Raw genomic sequence first — 19,041 nt, 5'->3', positions numbered from 1 at the left:
GTATTCACTCGTCTACCTTCACATGCATATGAACTTGAGTGACATCCCATTCTTAATGGTTTATTATTGTCAGCCTACCCTGGGCACCTGTAACAACTTCAACTCTTCTGGGAAGGTTTAGGAGTGTGTTTATGTGAAGTTTCGACCATTCTTCTAGAAGCACATTTGTGAGGTCAGGCACTGATGTTGGACGAGAAGGTTTGGCCCACAGCTCACGAGTTTTTCCACACCAAACGCGCTTATCCATGTCTTTATGAACCTTACTTTGTGCACTGCGAACAGGTGTTCCCTAAACTGTTTCTACAACATTGGGAGCATGAAATTGTCCAAAATATCTTGTGTTTTGTGTTGAGGCATTAAAAGGGTAAGGGGCAAAGCCCCACTCCTGAAAAACAACCCTGACACTTTGTGTTGTGCTTGGAAACCTTCTTCATGAAGCTCTCTGTAGACTGTTGTTGGGCTAATCTGAAGGTTACATGAAGTCTTTAGCAATTGACTCTGCAGGAAGTTTGTGACCTCTGCATGCTATGACCCTCAGCAGCTGTTAATCCTGCTCTGTGACTTTATGTAGCCTACCACTTCATGGCTGGGTCCCTGTCATCACTTTGCTATAATACGACTAACAGTTGACTATGAAATATTTAGTAGCGAGGAAATTTCATAACTGGATTTGTTGCACAGGTGACATCCTATCACGGTACCACACTGAAATTCACTGATGTCCTGAGAGTTTTCTTTCATAAAAGTTTGCAGAAACAGTCTGCATATGGAGGTGCTTGATATTATACACCTGTGGCCATGGAAGTGATTGAAACACCTGAATGCAATGATTTGGATGGGTGAGTGAATACTTTTGGTAATATAGTGTATATTAAAAAAAATCTAGTCCCACTTAAATTGAGTTACACAAGGCAAAGTGTAATTTATGGTCCTGTAAATGTGTCCGTCTGTGTACACGTTTCTTTTCCACCCACCCCAGACACACTCCGGTGCAGGCCTCCCAACATTCTGACTGCACGTGTCTAGAAGCAGATGATGCAAGCGTGTGCCGAATGTTGATTCATTGACAAGAGGGCCAGAATAGAGCAGGGACTGCTAGCGGAAGAATACAACATGAAAAGCACAGACATTGGACACTTTTCATTGTTTTTAAACACTAATTTTCACTTCAGCTCTTTGTATGTTATAAAGTTGCTCTTCTCCACGGCTGTCTGATGTACCAACAGCAGCACAAGCTAGAGTGACCCACAGACTGCTGTACCACATATTTTGCACACTGCCTCCATCTGGCAACAGGCAGACAGGACATCCTTGGATTGCTACCGGACAGTGAACGCACCACCGTTGCGGGACCATAAATTCTGCTTGAGCTGCAGCTGCCAATGAATTACTTTAACCACTGACAGAACAAGGAAGCACCTAGAGACCCTCAGTTGTATGGCACATGGCTTCACTTTTCAAACATAGTGGGTGCCTGTGTTTCTTTTATATACTGTCTATGGGTTAAAGAAGAAATCTAGTTTATTTCAACCTTGTGTATTCCCCAATCAGTTTGGCCATTGCAGCTCTACAAGCTTCAAGAGGAAACAAGCGCGAGCTCCTGAGGTTATCCAGACAATGTAGTCTTTTAACTTTTGCTTTTGATTCTGACCTAAGCTTAGAATTTAGCTGCCTGGAGTGGACCTGTTGCTAATTGCATCTGCATCCAAAAATGAAAGTGTTGGGATGATTTTCTACAAATTGCTAAAACAAAATCCTGTCAAAGTTTTGTTTTAATTTAAATTTTAGTACACATGTGAGGTGTTAAACAAAGTGGAGGATGAAGTTGGCTCTTGGCTCTGCATGGTCTCAAAGATGGAGAATATCCTCAGAGATATCTGAGATATCCTCAGAGGGTAAAATCAAGGACTGCACTATGACCCAGTATAAAGCTGCAGAGAGCACAGTCTTGTTTCACTGTAGGATGCTTTCCTCAATAGAGCCACAACAGCCACATTAATGTAAAATACTATCAGGTTGAAATAAATTTTAATTATCCTTGAAAATGCTGGATTAACAGCTGTAGCACCAGTATTGGCTCACAGGAGCATTCTCTCTCTAACACACCCACTGGATGAAACGATCAAACATACCGGACCTTAAAAAATCTGAGAATTTTTCTGCTTTAAAGATGGCGTGCTGGTCCCCCATAGCCAGCTTTGTCAGGACTTCTTGATCAACATCACTTCCTGTGGCAATCACCGTGGAGACCACCTCGTAACGACGCATGGCACTGATCGCTTCGTCCAGGTTGTCGCTGTTAGTGACACCATCTGTAATGAAAACGAATGAAATCTCTGCATTGGGCCTCGTTTGCCGGGCGCTTCCTCTAACCAGGATGTTGTTGATGGCATGTATGATGCCGGGCGCCACGCTTGAAGAAGAATCTAGATACTGTAAAGCTGTTAAACTGTTAACAATCTGGACAGGGTCATGTGTTAGAGAGAAAGCCACCCGATTCTCTGACTCCTTGCCAAACTCCATCAGTGCCAGACGGGCTCGCTCTCGATCGGTCCTGGTCCTGGCCAGTACCAGCCTGTCTGCAACCTTCTGAACAAATTCACGAACAAGGAGGAAGTTTCTCTCCCCGAGACGCTCTGAACCATCCAATAGAAATACCAAATCCACAGGCCTCGCAACACAAGGTGCTGAGTCAAGTTCTGAAACGAAACAAAAAAGAGCAATCACTTCCTGAAGTGCGTTTCATCATAAACCAATCATATAACTATGAATAAAACCCACCACTTGTACAGGGGAGATCAGGGCACTTAATGACTGGATCTGGTGAGAAATCATAGGTTAGACAAACACACAAGGACTAGTACTGTCAGGCTGCTGAGATTATTGGTACAGGCTTACCAGGACAGAGGACAGTTTCCATCTTTTCTAAGAATTCATCAGCCACCAAATCGCTGTAGCGCCTCATCTCAGTAGCCCGATCCTTCTTGTTGCATGCGATTGACACCAGAGTCTCGCTGTCGTGTCTGGTGTCAAACATGTCCCCTATCCCGATGGCATTCACCACCACAGCGGGGTCGTTGCAGAGGTATGTGAGCTGATTGTCGTCGTCTCGGGGGTCAAAGCGGCCGTCTGTGACCACGACGACGGACACTTTGGATCGGGCTCTCTTGCTGTCCCTGATGAGGTTATCATAGGCGTACTTCAGAGCAGAGGGGGTGAAGGTGCCCCCAGCAATCCACCTCAGATTCTTCACTGCAGTTTTGAATGCAGTCATGGAGTTTATGTTTGGGTCATCGAGACGAATGCTCTCAAAGGTCCCGTTGTGACTGTATTGTACAACTCCAACTCTTGTGCCTAGGAGATACACACATCTTTAATCAGTCTAAAAGTCAAACTTTTACATTTATTATTTCTGTAAATCTTTTTGGAAAAGCATCACAGATAAATCTGTTAGGGGTTACTCGGTAACACCGATGCATTTACAGCAGCACGGCGGTTGCAGGCTTTACTCCAATCATAATTTATAATGTCAGCAAGTGACAAGTGGCTCTGTAGTCTTAACAAGTAAAACATCCCTGGATGAATCACAGTTGTAATATTATTCATTTTCTCTTGTTGGGTATTTAGCAACTTGCTCAAAAAACAACAACAAACTGTTGTTTTGGTGTTGTGTTCTCAGCATGAATATTAATCAACCATTTTTATGTAGCACGATTTGAAATACTTTAGTCTGTAGTTGTTTCTGCAGAGTCACAGTGTTACTGAAGATTGGTGTGTATTTTAATTTCTTTTGGGTAAATCTGTAGAACGATTGCTTGCTTGACGTTACCTGTTGTTGATGTAGGTTCGGGCGCCATAGATCCCAGCCTGTTGATGGTGTTGATAACAAAGTTCTTCTCCAGGGTGAAGTTTGTCAGCCCGACACTCTCTGAGCTATCAATTACAAACACGATGTCCATAGCTCCACAGTGCTTCTCGCAGTCTGAGAGACAAACAACAAGAAGACCATCAGCGCGTTTAAACACCACATTTATGAAGCTGTGTTTGAGTGCTTATACTTTCTTACCGCAGCAACCACACGTCTCTCTGATGTAGCTCATGACATCACATTCCTGCAGTGACATGTGTGCAGATTAAAGTAATACACTGAAGTGAGTAAAGGAATTCTTGCATTAAAATACATCAGTCTTTTTAAAATTTTACTCACAGTGAGCCCAGAATCGCCTGCTGGTCCTGGATCCCCCTACACACACACACACACACACACACACACACACACACACACACACACACACACACACACACACACACCACAGAACAATGCACCTGGATCTCAAACTTGCATGCATGGTCAGCTCATTATCTGTGTGGCTGTAGCTTACATCAGGTCCACGTTCTCCTCTAGGCCCTCTTTCTCCTGGCGGCCCCGACTGGCCTGGTTCACCCTAGATACAAACATTTTTACAGTCAATGAAACCTAAATGACTCACAAAACACTGAAAGCTGTGCAAAAACACTGTTGTTAAGGCACAGTACACCCATGCAGCTGGTGTCATGTGATCCTGTGGGACTGCTGTGGTCTGATCATTTGTAATGTGTTTGAACAGGAAACAGCACCTGGTAAAATATCCAGCAGCATAAATGGCATTGTTCTTTGGCCTAATTCATACATATTTTTTATTTACCTTGCCATATTTTACAACTGTCACTGTGAGGCAAAGACAAAGTGATATGCTCACACTCCAGAGACTAAATTCAACCTCATTTATTTGTTTTTTAACACTTAACCTCAAATGACTTGCAGCCGTGCACTGCAGATATTTTCAGTTTCGTCAGCTACGTTTTTGCCTCCATTACAACACAACAGAGGTGGATAATGCTTAGTTTAAGGTGGAAAAAAATCCCCAGCAACATCTATTTCCAGAAACACCGAGCTTTCTATTCTGATTGGTTAAGGTAGAATAATAACGGTCCATGCAAACAGAATTCAGAATGAACTATTGGTTTCGGGGAGGTGGAATGAAACTTTTCATTAAAAAAATTAAAAAGAAGGAAAAAAATGACCAAATAAATGTTTTCACCTGATTACTTTCTGCCCGTGTTATTTCTGTGCATCGTTTTAATATAATGTAATTTGCGAAAACATACTCGTGGTAATTGGGTCATTTTGTGTGATTGTAGAGAGCAAAAACAGCTTGAGCTGATTTGGGTTTGTTGAAAATCAGGTCAAGGTCACACTAAATGTGAAAATCTATAAACCTTGCCCTTCTGGGGTTGTTGGACACTCTAAGTGCTCTTGTCTCTTTTAGTTTTAATAAGGAATTGCTCTATATTGGCTTTCTGTTTATCATATTCCCAGATGCTTTTCATTTTCTTTGTTTTTGTATCTTCAGTACCTCATTCACTTATTGGTGAGCAGAGATGGGCAGTAAAACGTTAATCTGATTACTTTTTTCAAGTAACGAGTAAAGTAAGGGATTACTATTGCAAAACGGTAATTAGATTACCGTTACTTTCCCGTAGGAACGCTGCGTTACTGCGTTACTAAAACCGTGATTTGTTTGCGAGAATGTCTCATGACAGTGATGTAAGCAAGTGCGACGTTCATGACAACAGCTGTGTGCAGATCAACAATGGATCATATATCGAGTGCGGGAGAGAGTATGAGCGTGCAGCGTTTAAAGCATGGAAGTACTGACCTTAGTTTGAGTTTGATTCCATAAAAAGTGACAAAAACATTAGTGTCCGTTGTGCGTGGGGAGAAAACTTCTTTTTACAACGAAAAAAAACCCCTAAACAAGCACCGAGTGCACTATGACGTAATGGGAAATTCACAGAGAAACTCGTGGATTCTTCAACTGATCGCTGCAGCACACCTGCACCAGGGTAAACCTCCGCCTACCCCACTCCTGCTTTACAGGTGAAAATAGAGCAACAGGACCGCTAGTCTTTGATGTTATTTATTTTCTGCTGTGTTTTACTTGCATCTATTTGAAAGACTGAGTGTAAACACAAAAAAACATTTTATTTTATGTGCTGGAATGTGCAGAAAATAGGTTTAAATGTTAAACTAATTTCTTCAAGTCAGAGAATGGTGCATATAATTTAATTTTTGCTTGATGCATAAAGTTAAAAGATTAAAACTGATAAAACAAGTTTTAAAAAAAGAGACTTTTCCATTTGATTACATTTTGTATGATGGATTATGCAGAAAAAGTAGAATTGGGCTGAAAGATCTATCGCTTTATCACCTATTCAGGTTGTAAATCGTGTTTTTAAAAAGTAACTAAGTAAGTAATTAATTACTTTTGAAAATAAGTAATCAGTAAAGTAACGGGATTACTTTTTTTGGGAAGTAATCAGTAATTAGTTACTGATTACTTTTTTCAAGCAACTTGACCAACACTGTTGGTGAGTTTAAATTTATTAGTTCCCTTTGTGATCCTCCTCTGTTCCCCGAGTCTTTCCTCTGTGGTTGTTTCCAGCTTGTGTTGCATATGAGTCTGCATGTTTAGCTGCTTCCTGTCTTAATTTGGTTGTCTTGTGTGTTTTGTGCTCTGTATCTAGTTTAAATTCCCTGCCTCGCTATCCCTGATTTGTTCCGATTGTGTCTTCCAACTGTTTTCTAAGTCTACTCTTGCCCCTTTGTCGTGCTGTCACACAGTGCTGTGTGCTTCGCTGCTCTGTGTTGGCTGTCATAACCATCTGTAGGTTCACATTCTCCAAGAGGTGAGAAGACAATTTTTGGGATGTGTGGACCAACTTTCAGGTATTTTTTGCAGCAGAACAGCATGGACAACAGGAAATTTAAAGTTTGCACATGAATTTAATCAAGGATCTCGTTGGCTTGTTTGCTGACTTAAAGCCTCTGTGGACAACAGTGTAGGCAGCGGATAAGGCCAAGTCTCTCTGTCCTGTCCTGTTTATGAGTGCAAACATCTATAAAAGTAAAACTGTACATCATCAGTGGTTTAACAATCGCATCTTACAGGCGCTCCTGGTTGCCCTTTATTTCCAGATTCTCCTTTGGCGCCACAGTCACCTCTGCTCCCTCTGGGTCCTCTCCTACCTGGTGCACCCCTGTCTCCCTTTAAATATCAGAGTTGCTTTAGCCTCAAGAAGAAACATCTTGAGACATGCAGGTCATTTTATGAGGTAAAAAGAAAGCTGTTACAGGCGGTCCCCTTGATCCAGGATAGCTGAAACCTTGCCTTCCTCTGTCACCCTTTAGAAGAAAAACAACGTGGATGAGAGTAAATTATTTACTGATAATCATGAACAGAAATGCTCAGACTTTCTTTTTACCTTTGGTCCAAGTGGCCCAATGTCTCCCCTTGGTCCTGAATCTCCAGGATCTCCCGTCGTGCCCTGCAGCCACAGAAGATAAAATTCAAATAAAAAAAGAATCTACTTGAAAAAGCAGAAAATGATGATTAGATTAGATTAGATGAAACTTTATTAATCCCTCGGGTGGCTTCCTCCGGGAAATTCAGTAACAATGATGATAAAGTTATAAAGGAACAAACATTTCGTCCAGGGGCGCCTAGTTCTCCTGGCTGACCCCTCGGTCCCGGTAGTCCCAGGTCCCCCTGTCAGAGAGAGAAAATAACAGACAGCCCTTTTTACTGGACTCGACCTTGACTCCAGCCCACACAGGCACATGCAGGATGAGTTTCACTGATGTGGATTTGGCAGTTTCAAGCTAATCATTTCAAATTACTGTATAGTTTCTGATATTTTCATCTGGAAAATAAGTGTTTTTATGATGAAGGCATGGCTCCAGTGTTGAATGTCTAATGAAGGCATGCCAGGTTCTTGGGAAGCCTCTGAGTCATTGCTCATCAAAAATCCACCCACAGCGTGATCTCCTCACCTTAGCGCCCTTGAGTCCATTTTCCCCAGGCCGACCTCTGCTTCCCTCCGGGCCTCGTTCTCCCTCACAAAATAAATGAATGTGTCAGAATTCATACCAAACCATTAATTACTTCCCAATATATACAAGACACAACAGTAACAGGGAGGTAATACTTCTGGCTCAGGGAAATGTCTGAGGAATTTTTCTGAGATGACCGACTGAAAGACAGAACTGTGTTATAGTAGTTGGGATTTCACTATTTCAGTTCCTCAGAATTAAAAACCACAAGCACACTTCAGACTTTCTTCCTCAAAGTTCTTTCTTAATTCATCTTTCTTAAAAGGTCAAAGGAAGCCAGTGTTTCACAGTATTTCAAACCAGCAGCTAAAATGGTGCAATTTTGCTTAAAAATAAGCGGAAAATGAAATGCCATTCATACAATAAGACAATTCATTAAAAAAAACAATGACAAAAGCTTACCTTTTTCCCTTTTGGCCCAGTGTTTCCTTGTGATCCCTTTATTCCCGGGTTTCCTCTCCTCCCCTATGAATATTTATTTAGTAAATTTCTTTTAACTATTTTCCAAATGGGGATTTTTTTTTCCAAGTAAAAACATGAGTCAAATACCTCTTCGCCTTTTGCCCCAGGTGAACCCTTTCTCCCCTGCAAGTGTCAACAGTTTAATTTGAGAGTTGGTTTTGTAACATCGGTTTAGTGCACATGTAAAAAAATCATAAAATAAAATTAATTCAGGGCTGTACCGGACTCCCTCTTTGTCCAGGCTGTCCTGGATTTCCTTGGTTTCCTCTTTCACCCTAAAAAGCAGACATTCAGTTTTAAAGTAAAGAAAAATCTTTGTTGTGCGCTCAGTATTTTTTCCACTTGTTTTTTTAATTTGAAGGTTACCTTCAGACCTGGATTACCCTTAGGGCCTGGGGGGCCTGGCTTTCCAGGAAGGCCTGTGTCACCCTAAACAAATGCAAAAACAATCAAAAAGAAAAGCCACAAAAAATACATAACTGGACATAATGTAACATTATTAATAACTGAGCTTCAGTGAACTCTAAAAAAATGGTAAATGGCCTGTATTTGTATAGCGCTTTACTAGTCCCTAAGGAAGTGTCTTGCCCAAGGACACGACGACCGAGACTGTCGGAGGCGGGGCTCGAACCGGCAACCTTCCGATTACAAGACGAACTGCCAACTCTTGAGCCACGATAATAAAATAAGTTTATAAGGAAAAAAATGGTCATGTCTGATTGTCTAGTCATTGATTCTGTAGTTGAGTGAGCATGGGCAAAGATACAGTCCCAATCAAAAATCTAAGACTTTAAAAATGCCAAAATATCATATTTTGCATGGTTGGATCTTAACAAGGTTCCAAGTGGAGTTTCAACATGTAACAAAAAGAAATGGGAGCGAGACAGAACATTTTTTGAGCATGCAATTTATTGAAAACAACGCTTAAACTGTTTTACAGCTGATCAAAAATGTATAACTACATGCCATTCAAAGGCCAAATCTGTGCAAAAATGTGGATTCATTGTCATTTTCTGTCAGGTAGTCACACTGTCATGACGTTCTGATGGCAAAAAAAATGTTCCCTTTTTGAATGTGGTCGGGATGTTGAACTGCCAGGGGTGCACATAAGTGGTCCGCAGGTGCGCATGCGTGGTCAAAATAAAAGACACGCACCAGATAAGAAGTTGCAACGCGCATTTGCGTACATAAGATTTTCTGGAAGAGGACAGACATTTGTTTAGAACTCTTAAAGATGTCGAAGAAGCAAGCTCCTTTAAGCAATTACTTTGGTGTTCCTACACCTCCAAACAAATGTCAGAAGGAGTCAGAACCGTAAAAGAAGCACGTATTCTTGGAAAAGTGGTTGCAGGAAATGAGCTGGCTTCAAACAGCTCACTTATGTGCACCCCTGGAACTGCATAAGCAGGATCTCTTGCAGCACGCCATCGCTGCTGAGGTGGGGAATTTCTTAAATGACTCCTAGTGTTATGGAACAAAAAAGTCAAAAAGTGGAAGACCCAAAGAAATTTCACCAGCACTGAGCTGGAGGATCCAATTGCCTGCCTGTAAAGACACTGGACAGTCCTTGAACCAAATTAAGGCCGTTACTGGTCCTGACTGGAGCCCCATAAACATCAGAATGTAACCTTGATGGTTCTGACGGTTTCCAAACTTACTGGCATGACAAGCAGATCCAACCTGAGATGTTTTCTACGCGCCACAGTGGAGGGGGCGCATTAATGGTCTGGGGTGCTTTTTCCTTCAGTGGAACAATGGAGCTTCAGGAGGTGCAGGGGTGTCAAACGGTTGCTGGCTATGTCCAGATGTTGCAGAGAGCAACATTGTCTGTGTGGTAACAGCTGGGTTTTCCAACAGGACAACGTTAGGGTACACAGTGCCTGCAGGTTACAGTGGTTTTTTGTTTGTTTGTTTGTTTGTTTTTTTGAGGTGTGGTCCTAAACTGATCAGGCAGTTTAAACATTGTTTTCAATAAATTGTATGCTCAAATTTTTTTCCGGCTCATCCCCATTTCTTTTTGTTGCATGCTGAAGCTCTACTTGGAACCTTGTTAAGATCCAACCATGCAAATTATGATTTCTTTCTTTTTTAGGTCATTTTTCAAGTGGTCTTAAACTTTTGATCGAGACTGGATGTCTGCACACAGCCCAAATATTTAGTCTGAGCTGTGCTTTGGCTACATTCCTGACGCATAATTACGGAAATCATCAGTACCAACATTTACATCTGCATGAGCTGTACATGTTGAATGTACTGACAGAATAAACACAAATATGTCAAGAAAAAAAATGTCGAAAAAATGTCTGCCGAGCTGCTGCAGCCGTCAGCTATGTCAGATGATTTAATTATGAAAAAAAGAGCATTTCCTCTTTGTATTTATGTGCTGTCATTTCACTGCATAACATATGTTATGTTTGCATGGCTGGAAAAGGGAGGGGGTTCCTGTTTATGAATACAGCACGATGAAGGTGCTAACATGTCAGCACACTGTTTGGTGGCACATGTTAGGCCACATGTTAACTGCTATTCAGACTAATGTTCAGCTTCTCTGTGATATGCATGTCCAGATTAGGAGTTCTGGAATTTGTGACATTTGTTTTAATATTCATGCCGATGCCCAATTTAGAATCACCCATTAACCAAACACGCATGTCTCTGGACTGTTCTTGTTGTGAGGTGAAAGCGCTAACCACTACACCACGTGCCACGCAATACAGACAAGTATTTTTAAGATCAATTTAAAAAAAGACAAAAACCTAATTATAGCTTTTTTAAAAAATCCTTTAAGAAGACAAACTGAAAGATTTGGATTTTTGCTTCCGTTGTGACAGGCATATTTTAAAATGCACCCACAAATCAATGCACATCTCAGTGTCACAGAAGTGCCTTAACTAATGAGAGCTGTTAAACTCTAATTCACTGGCTGAAGCTGCTCTCACGTTCCCTCATTCGTCTTGAACACGACAGTGTTTTTGGTGGAGGGCTTTTCTGTTTATACTTCAATTAACGGTCAGACAGCCCACATAAGCCTAATCTATCAATTTTGAGGCAAACGTGTTGCCACAGAAAGGCAATACATAATATCATAATCTAAAGCTCTTATTAGCACAACAGCAAGAGGCTGCACTACCAAGCAAATTCAACATACCATGGATATCTTTCAGTCATTAATCTGGCTAAGCAGTCACACAAAGTCCTTATCAACAGGATAAGTTCAGTCAGGTTTTTCCAATCTAGCTGTGGGCATGTTCCCATGAAAGTGGTGGTGTTGATAGGTCTGCTAGGAGCAGAGGAGTACTTTTTCAAAGGAAGACAAAATCTAATAATAAAAGATATGAAAAGGTTAAACACGCAAAACAGGCAAAAAGAAATGCAGCTGCTGCTGGGCAAAATTTTGCAGTATGAGCGTAACAGGAAACAGGGGCACATCTACAGAGCAGCAGTGGGTGTGTGTGTGTGTGTGTGTATGGGGGGCAACAAATTTAATATGACATGATAAAGGAGACTCTCTCTTTCCTTCACAAAACCTTTGTCAACCTCAAGGTAAAGCAGTTATTAAAAGGAGTTTGGGGTTTATATTATCTATCTGACTACAGTCCAGACCTGCAGAAGATAAAGGAGACGTGTGGCGATTTAGAGATCTCCAAACAGCTGGTCTTTAAATATTTTTCTCTGACCTTTCTTGGTGCTTGTACCTTTTGGCAATCAGAGCACATTTTGACTGTTTAATAAACAGTCAAAATGTTATGAATCACGGTATCTGTGAATCATCTATGAATGTGTTGCTGTAGCACCAGCACCACATAGGCAGAAAAGTGGTCTTGAAGTAAATATTGACCCTCACACAGACCAAAAGAAAATACATATTAAACCTTGCCCAACTAAAAATAATAGTAGTTGGTTCACTTGACAGAACTTACTGTTTTAACCCGACAGGCCAGCCTGTGCAGGCATTTGGTGTTTAATCCTAGAAGATCACATCGTTCAGCTGTTCTGACACCTGTTAAAGCTAAAGAAATATTAGAAATGGTTCTTTAAGGCTCTGCTGTGCCACCTTTAAGAAGCACACTGAAAATTTCACGCTGTTTTCTAGTGACAGTACTTTCCTTTCATATATCTGGTGGCATGGTGGTTAGCACTTTTGGCGCATAGCAAGAAGGTCCTGAGTTCAATTCAATTCAGCTAAGTTCAATTGTGATCTGCTAAGATTAAACACCAAATGCCTGCACAAGCTGGCATGTCAGGTTAAAACAGTAAGTTCTGTTAAGTGAACCAACTACTAGTATTTTAGATAGACAAGGTTTAATATGTATTTTTGTTTGGTCTTTGTGAGGGTCAATCTTTACTACAAGACCACTTTTCTGAAAAGGTTGGGCTTGTTATTATCAGGTGAATGTGATAACCACTACAGTACGGAAATGACTTCACTAGAATCCATCTAATTACTGTGAATACTTCACTCTAGACTCAAGTGCTGAAATTACCAACTGACCACATACCAAAATGCAATCGTGTGAATATATTTTTTTGTTCACTCTAAATAACACTCTGTCTCTTTCAGTATGAACCGAAATGATTAGATTATTGTGATTTAATTCAAACCTTTTCTCCTTTGTCACCTAATAGTCCAGTTTCACCAGCATCTCCTGGGTAGCCATCTGGTCCCTATTAGAGACAAATAAAAAGTGTCTCAGTGGTTCATTTAACCAGAAATGCTAACAATACTAGAAAAAGTCAATGTTAAAGAGAATCAGTGAAATACATGCAGCTGTATGGCTGATATAAGTTGTTAAAATGAAACAAAGACATACAAATAAATATTAAATGCTCGACTTACCTTGTCGCCTGGATCACCTTTACAACCGGGAGCTCCAATTCGTCCAATTTTCCCCTGAAGATTTCAAAGGAGCATTCATATAATATCAGTATATTTATAATCAGATTACCATTACGGTAAAAATCTCACCGTAAACACTCACCTTTTGCCCATCAGTTCCATTCTTGCCAGTCGAACCGGCAACACCCTTTAGCGAAGAGATAAAATGAACTTCAGTGCATAAACGCTCTTAATTTTGGATGTTGCGGTGCACGAAGATGAAGCATTAAACTGTTTTTTTTTTTTTTTTTACCTTTGCTCCAGTTAATCCAATTTCCCCCTGTTGAGATAAAACAGACCCATTAGTCCCCCAAAACACTTCCTTCAGTTTAATAAATGAACAGAAATGAGAAATATAAGGATTTTAACTCTTACCTTGTCACCCTTTAAACCAGCCTCTCCCTACGGAAAAGCACAAAAGGACACATTAATGAGATTAAAAATACATCGTGTAATTTTAATTAAATCAGTTAAATAATTAAATTAATTTTAATGAAATAAAATCATCAACGAGTTGGGCTCAGCAAACCTTTGGACCAGGTCGTCCAATTGGACCTTCAATGCCAGGATCACCCTGAAATGTAACAAATATATAACTCAGTAAATAACAATGCACTTTTTAAAATATATTTAGGTTTCTAGACGTAAATTCTAGGTACCTGTCTTCCACTTTCACCCTTTGGCCCTAGAGGGCCTCTGTCTCCTTTTGTGCCCTATAAAGATCCAGAGACATACGCATTTCAAAAGATGAATCATTGGCACGAGCAATAATAAAAATTATTGACTTTAATTCAGTTTTTAAGTCTCACTTTTGGACCTGAGGGACCTCTTAGTCCAGGGCGCCCAGGACTCTCGAAACATCTTGGTTTGTAACACTGTGAGATGGAAGAGAAAAACAAAACAATATTAAAAGACTGAAGCCTTTTAAATACCAGAATTGTTTAAAGGAAGCTATTCTGCTAATTTCCAACTTCATTGTTTCAGTCTTGGACTTATAGCAGCTTTGCATGAGTGACTGAAACAAGCCTTTTTAGCTCCTTCCCCCTTCCCTTTGTGGCAGTTTTATTCTGATTGGTTGTCTTTGGTAAAGAGAGTATTTGAAAGGCAAGTGGGCGGGGGGAACATATCCTCTCTTTGACTTCACAAACAGCCAACAGTACAAAAAATGTGTGAAACTGACAGGGTTGGATCCTGAGCTTGTGGCTAATAGGGATTACTTGCACATACACTCATTATGTGGAACTTAACATAATGAGTAACCTTCTTACCTGTAAATATGCTTGGTATTTCTGCAAAAAAAAAGAGAAAAAAGACAGCAGTCAGTGAGAGTCACCTGACACAACATTTTAAGGCTAAAAGATGTCAGCTCACCATTGCTTTTACGATACGATCAATGGTTTTAGTGCTTAGTCTTGGTTTCCCATCAACGATTTCCACCGCTATGTAGTCGTCACGGAACAGCTCATACGGAGAGTTCGCTATCTCCCTCATTCCAAATTCATCGATCTCCTTGGACGCTGCTACTGAGAAAATCTGGATCCCTTGATCCCGGGCCTTTTCCGCCATCACCTTGATCCCTGAACATGGATTTCCTGTCACGTAGCCATCAGTGATGACCACAGCGAAGAGAACCGCCTTCGTCTCTGTGTAATGTTGGGTCATCTGGTGAGTCATGTTTTTGAGGGCACAGTCGATGTAAGTGCCTTTGCCCAGGTATCGGATCGAAGCGAGATTCCTGATGAAGTTCTCTCTGGTTGTGAGCTGGCTGAAGACCACCTGCTTCTGGGAGAAGTGCAGCCCACCTATGGACCAAGTGATCTGGATATGGCCCCTGTACTCCTCATCAGCCAGCCTCTCGGCAAAGATCTTTGTGAATTCTCTGATACTCTCCACCAGGCTGCCAGGTGGGGGCTCCTGCAATGCGATGGTTTCTGAGGTGTCAATAGTGAAGTACACCCTGATGGGACAGTCGATTATACCTGCTGGAGGAGAAGACAGCTGTTACTTTTAATTAGAAAAATAATGAAATTGTTTTTAGATGCTGAAATGCATCACTTTCACCCTAATTATTTAATACTTGAAACATCATAATAAAAAGCAGCAAATTAATCTGTGTAGTTTGTGTCCTGGGCTGGTTGATTTTGCCAGGTTACACAGATAGAATGAAAATGATGAAAAATGTGAGGACTATAAGACATTTATGTGTTGTGCTGCAGAGATCTAACTACTACATGCTAAATAGATAGCACAGGCCTCTCAGATTCAAATTTTGCTGACCGGACGTCGTGTTTTTCTTTTTTAAGTCTATAAATGTAAATCGTGGTCACTGTGCAAAAATGACTGAAGCTATTTTTTGAAAAGGGACATGAGGGGAAATAACTGGTCAATCATCTGGCTTAGTTTTTGTTTGTTTGTGTTTTTTAGCTGAGCACAGCAAACCAAGATTGTTTAAGATTGTGCAGTCTTGCAGAGGAAAACACATGTTCGCTAAAACGTGTAGAAATTAAAGAGCACATAGGAGCTGGAGCCTTTGCTTCAGGTTATAGAACCATCTTAATATAACCACCTTATTAGAACCACCTTAAGTAGCAATAGCTTGAAGTAATGATTTTTGGTATTTTATCAGTCTCTCACATCATCGTCGACAAAATTTGGCCGCTTATCTTTACAGCATTGCCTTTACTGAGGTTTGCAGGCATTTCCTTCTGCACAGCTTGTTTCTACCAGAGCATTTCAATCAGATTAAGGTCTAGACATTAACTGTACCATTGCAACAGCTCCATTCTTTGGTTTTCTCAGCCATTCTGTTGCAAATTTACTGCTGTGCTTCCTTTAGCTGAGCTTTAGCTGCATGCTGTCACACAGGTATCCTCACATTTGACTCTAGATTACTTTGGTATACAGAGGATCCAAATACTTTCACAGCTGAATCAATTAAAGTCAAAAAAAAAAAAAAAAAATTACCATTATTTTAACCCAGAAAGAAATTAAGGGAACCTTCACCTTCACAGCCTTCAGGTCTTGGTGTGGGTTCAGGCAAGAGTGGAGGTACCGTTGGCTCTGGACTGTCACCTCGCCCCGGTATTGGTCTGGGTCCTCGAGGTGTAAGTTGAAGGTTTACAGTTTGGACCAGCAATACAAAGACAAACCCTGAAAGCATTGTCATTTTTTTCTGAAAAGAAAAGAAAAGAAACAAAAAAGAAAAACCCAAACAAGACAAGCAGGGATGAATAAAACTGTTCTTCAGAGATTATTTTTGACTGTAAAGCTGTAACTTAATGCAGGAAATAGCTGTCAAACATGTGAGTGTTCACAGAAGGCGTCTACACAGCGCTTAGGAATGTTTAATGTTGTTTTAAGTCATGTCAGTGAACAACCGCACTGTGTGGAAACAGAAGACAGAAGAATGTTTGAAACTGCATGTTTCATCCCACCTGTTTAATTAAACTGAAATCAGAAGGAGCAGGAAAGATTCTGTGGAACTACCATCCCACGAGAGTTACTGTTTGATAAGAGCTGACAAGACGGTGGTGTGTTATTGCTGGTGATAATTTACAATTTTTTTTCTGGAAGTGGAAAATTCCAACAGCATAAACCAACATCAGAAATGACAAATGAATAAAACTCAGCTTAAAACTGCTGGTTAGTGCAACTTCAGTCTGCAGGAGGGGCTTCCAGACTATTTCATGTCAGGAATTTCAAATACAAAAAAACAACAAGATAAAAATCCAACCTGTGGGCGGGGGTGCTGATGTTGATGTTGCACAGAGATGGAATGTAACTTATTTGGTTTAATGCTTCCGCTCTATCACGTCCCAGAGGGCATACTGAACAGTTTTATTCTATTAAAATCATACTGTATTTACACGCTACTTCACATAGCTTGCAAGTACTGAGTTAGGCCCTCTTTTACCTTCAGGACTGACTTAATTCTTCACGGCATGGATTCAACAGGGTGGTAAAAACAATCCACACAAGATTTTGCTCCATATTTAACTGATAGCATCACATCCAAATGCTGCAGCAGGAATAAACTCATCAGACCAGGCAATGTTTTTTACGATCTTCTATCATCCAATTTTGTGCAGGAAAATTCCAGTCAACAGTTTTTTAAACACTCAGATCCTGTCAACAACAACCATGCCATGCTCAAAGTCAACTCTCTTCTCTGTTACCACACTGCACTTGCACTGAAAGCTGCCCAATGCATTCTGAATGCTCCACTTACTTTATTAACATTTCAATGTCAACGTGATCAAAAAAATAAAACAAATAAAAAGTAAATCAGAAACGTGACTCTCTGGTAGAGCAGTCCTGTTTAATTTTATTAGATTATACATTATACAGATTATACCTAACAAAGTGTCCTGTGCCGATGCTTAATTGTATTGTTAAATCCTTTATTTAAACACATTGTGTGCCTCAAACGTAGCTTGAGGCACACAATGGCAGAAAAGCCACACACAGGCACACAAAAATAAAAATCTATCCACTTTATACACATTTAGAAGTTAAGAAAAAAACATGTGAAGACTGATTTCAGACACAGGCCCAATTATAACCTTTAAAACGTAATTTCATGTTTTATGCAGTTTCTTTTCTTTTCTTTTCAAAATAAACATGCAATATAATATATATAAGCATTTAATGAAAATTAATTTATGTTGTCATGTTAAGTGGAGTACTACAGAGATGGAACACCTTTTTCTTTTCTGAAAGAAGTCAAAAAAAAAGTTTTTGTTTTACACCACAGAGAATCTAAATATATTCTAAAATTCACATTAACTGTAGGGAAAAAAAGAGGTAACCAGAAGATTAATTTATACGGTCTATCAGTCGGTATAGCGTGCAGTACAACCCTTTAAATCTCCGGTAAATTTAAAATAAAATGTAGGCTGCTTACCGAGAAGACGGAAAAGAGAAAGTAAACTCCAAGCTGCGATTAGAGACCTACAAGATATTCAAGCAATTTCTACAGATGGTAAACCTGACACACCCGTCTCAGCGGGACTGTTCCCAATAAGAAAACATTAGAGGGGGGATGGAGGGGCAGCTCTGGGTCGTTTGCGAACGAGCGCTAGAGACGCAGGCGTCACTGGAGAAAGAGAGATGTTCAGATGATTGTTTGCTGGCAGCTGGAGATCAGCAAGGTCTCCAGGACAGGTCTGGAGACTTAAGAGGTTTCGAATAAATAGAAAAGGCTGAAATAAGCCATTTATCCACCTGATCAGACGGATTCAATGTCAGAGTCACAGCAGATTCTCTCTAATGGCAGCTTTACAAACACATCAGCTCCCAGTGCTACATATCCTTACATGGAGACAGCTGCTCACACTCACCCCCTCTGTTTATGTTTCAAGGCTATACAGCGTGAGAGATGTCATGCTGGAATTTAAGTGCAGAAGCTTTATTCTTTTTACCATACTTTCACTTTATCCAGTTATTAGATCAGACTGTTGAAAGGAAAATCAAATGATGAGTGTTTTCTGCCTCCAGCCTGTCAAAGATGAGGATTGACTGCTTTTCTTACTTTAAAATCAAAGAGACCCTGAATTAAGACAAAGAAAGATGCTGACAATGTGAAAACCGAGCATGCAGCTTACTTTAATTAGCACGTTTTTGTTGTTTGTTTGTTTTTAAAGAAATGTTCCTATTTCCATTTTCTGGGTACATTTTCATGAGGTCTAATTAAAAAAAATGTATATATTTAATATATGGAGGCGTGTTTGCATCCACATATACCTGGTCTTTACCTGTAGTTCAGTGAGAA

At 40.4% G+C, this 19,041-nt stretch overlaps 1 protein-coding gene across 1 annotated transcript; it reads right to left on the bottom strand.

Annotated features, from left to right (window-relative positions):
* Positions 1 to 528: 528 nt before the first annotated feature.
* LOC146616312 (collagen alpha-2(VI) chain-like) lies at positions 529 to 18,236 on the bottom strand. Its single transcript, XM_085373689.1, has 28 exons — positions 18,175 to 18,236; positions 16,275 to 16,443; positions 14,643 to 15,253; positions 14,540 to 14,560; positions 14,081 to 14,146; positions 13,931 to 13,984; positions 13,801 to 13,845; positions 13,647 to 13,673; positions 13,525 to 13,551; positions 13,375 to 13,419; positions 13,233 to 13,286; positions 12,998 to 13,060; positions 8,762 to 8,824; positions 8,617 to 8,670; positions 8,483 to 8,518; positions 8,336 to 8,398; positions 7,874 to 7,936; positions 7,527 to 7,589; positions 7,306 to 7,368; positions 7,175 to 7,225; positions 6,990 to 7,088; positions 4,383 to 4,445; positions 4,208 to 4,243; positions 4,067 to 4,112; positions 3,830 to 3,982; positions 2,899 to 3,354; positions 2,782 to 2,820; positions 529 to 2,699 (listed from the first exon to the last, which is right to left on the bottom strand). The coding sequence occupies exons 2-28, from the start codon at positions 16,435 to 16,437 to the stop codon at positions 2,098 to 2,100; spliced, it is 3,126 nt and encodes a 1,041-aa protein (XP_085229815.1). The 5' UTR covers positions 16,438 to 16,443; positions 18,175 to 18,236; the 3' UTR covers positions 529 to 2,097.
* Between the last annotated feature and the right edge of the window lie 805 nt (positions 18,237 to 19,041).

This window comes from Diplotaxodon limnothrissa, linkage group LG16 (assembly GCF_057381915.1).
Source record: "Diplotaxodon limnothrissa isolate DT_005_m linkage group LG16, D_limnothrissa_male_GT1.1, whole genome shotgun sequence".
In the NCBI taxonomy this organism is placed as follows: domain Eukaryota; kingdom Metazoa; phylum Chordata; class Actinopteri; order Cichliformes; family Cichlidae; genus Diplotaxodon; species Diplotaxodon limnothrissa.
Note: the sequence above shows the minus strand (reverse complement) of the source record. Positions and strands in the feature narration are given on the sequence as shown.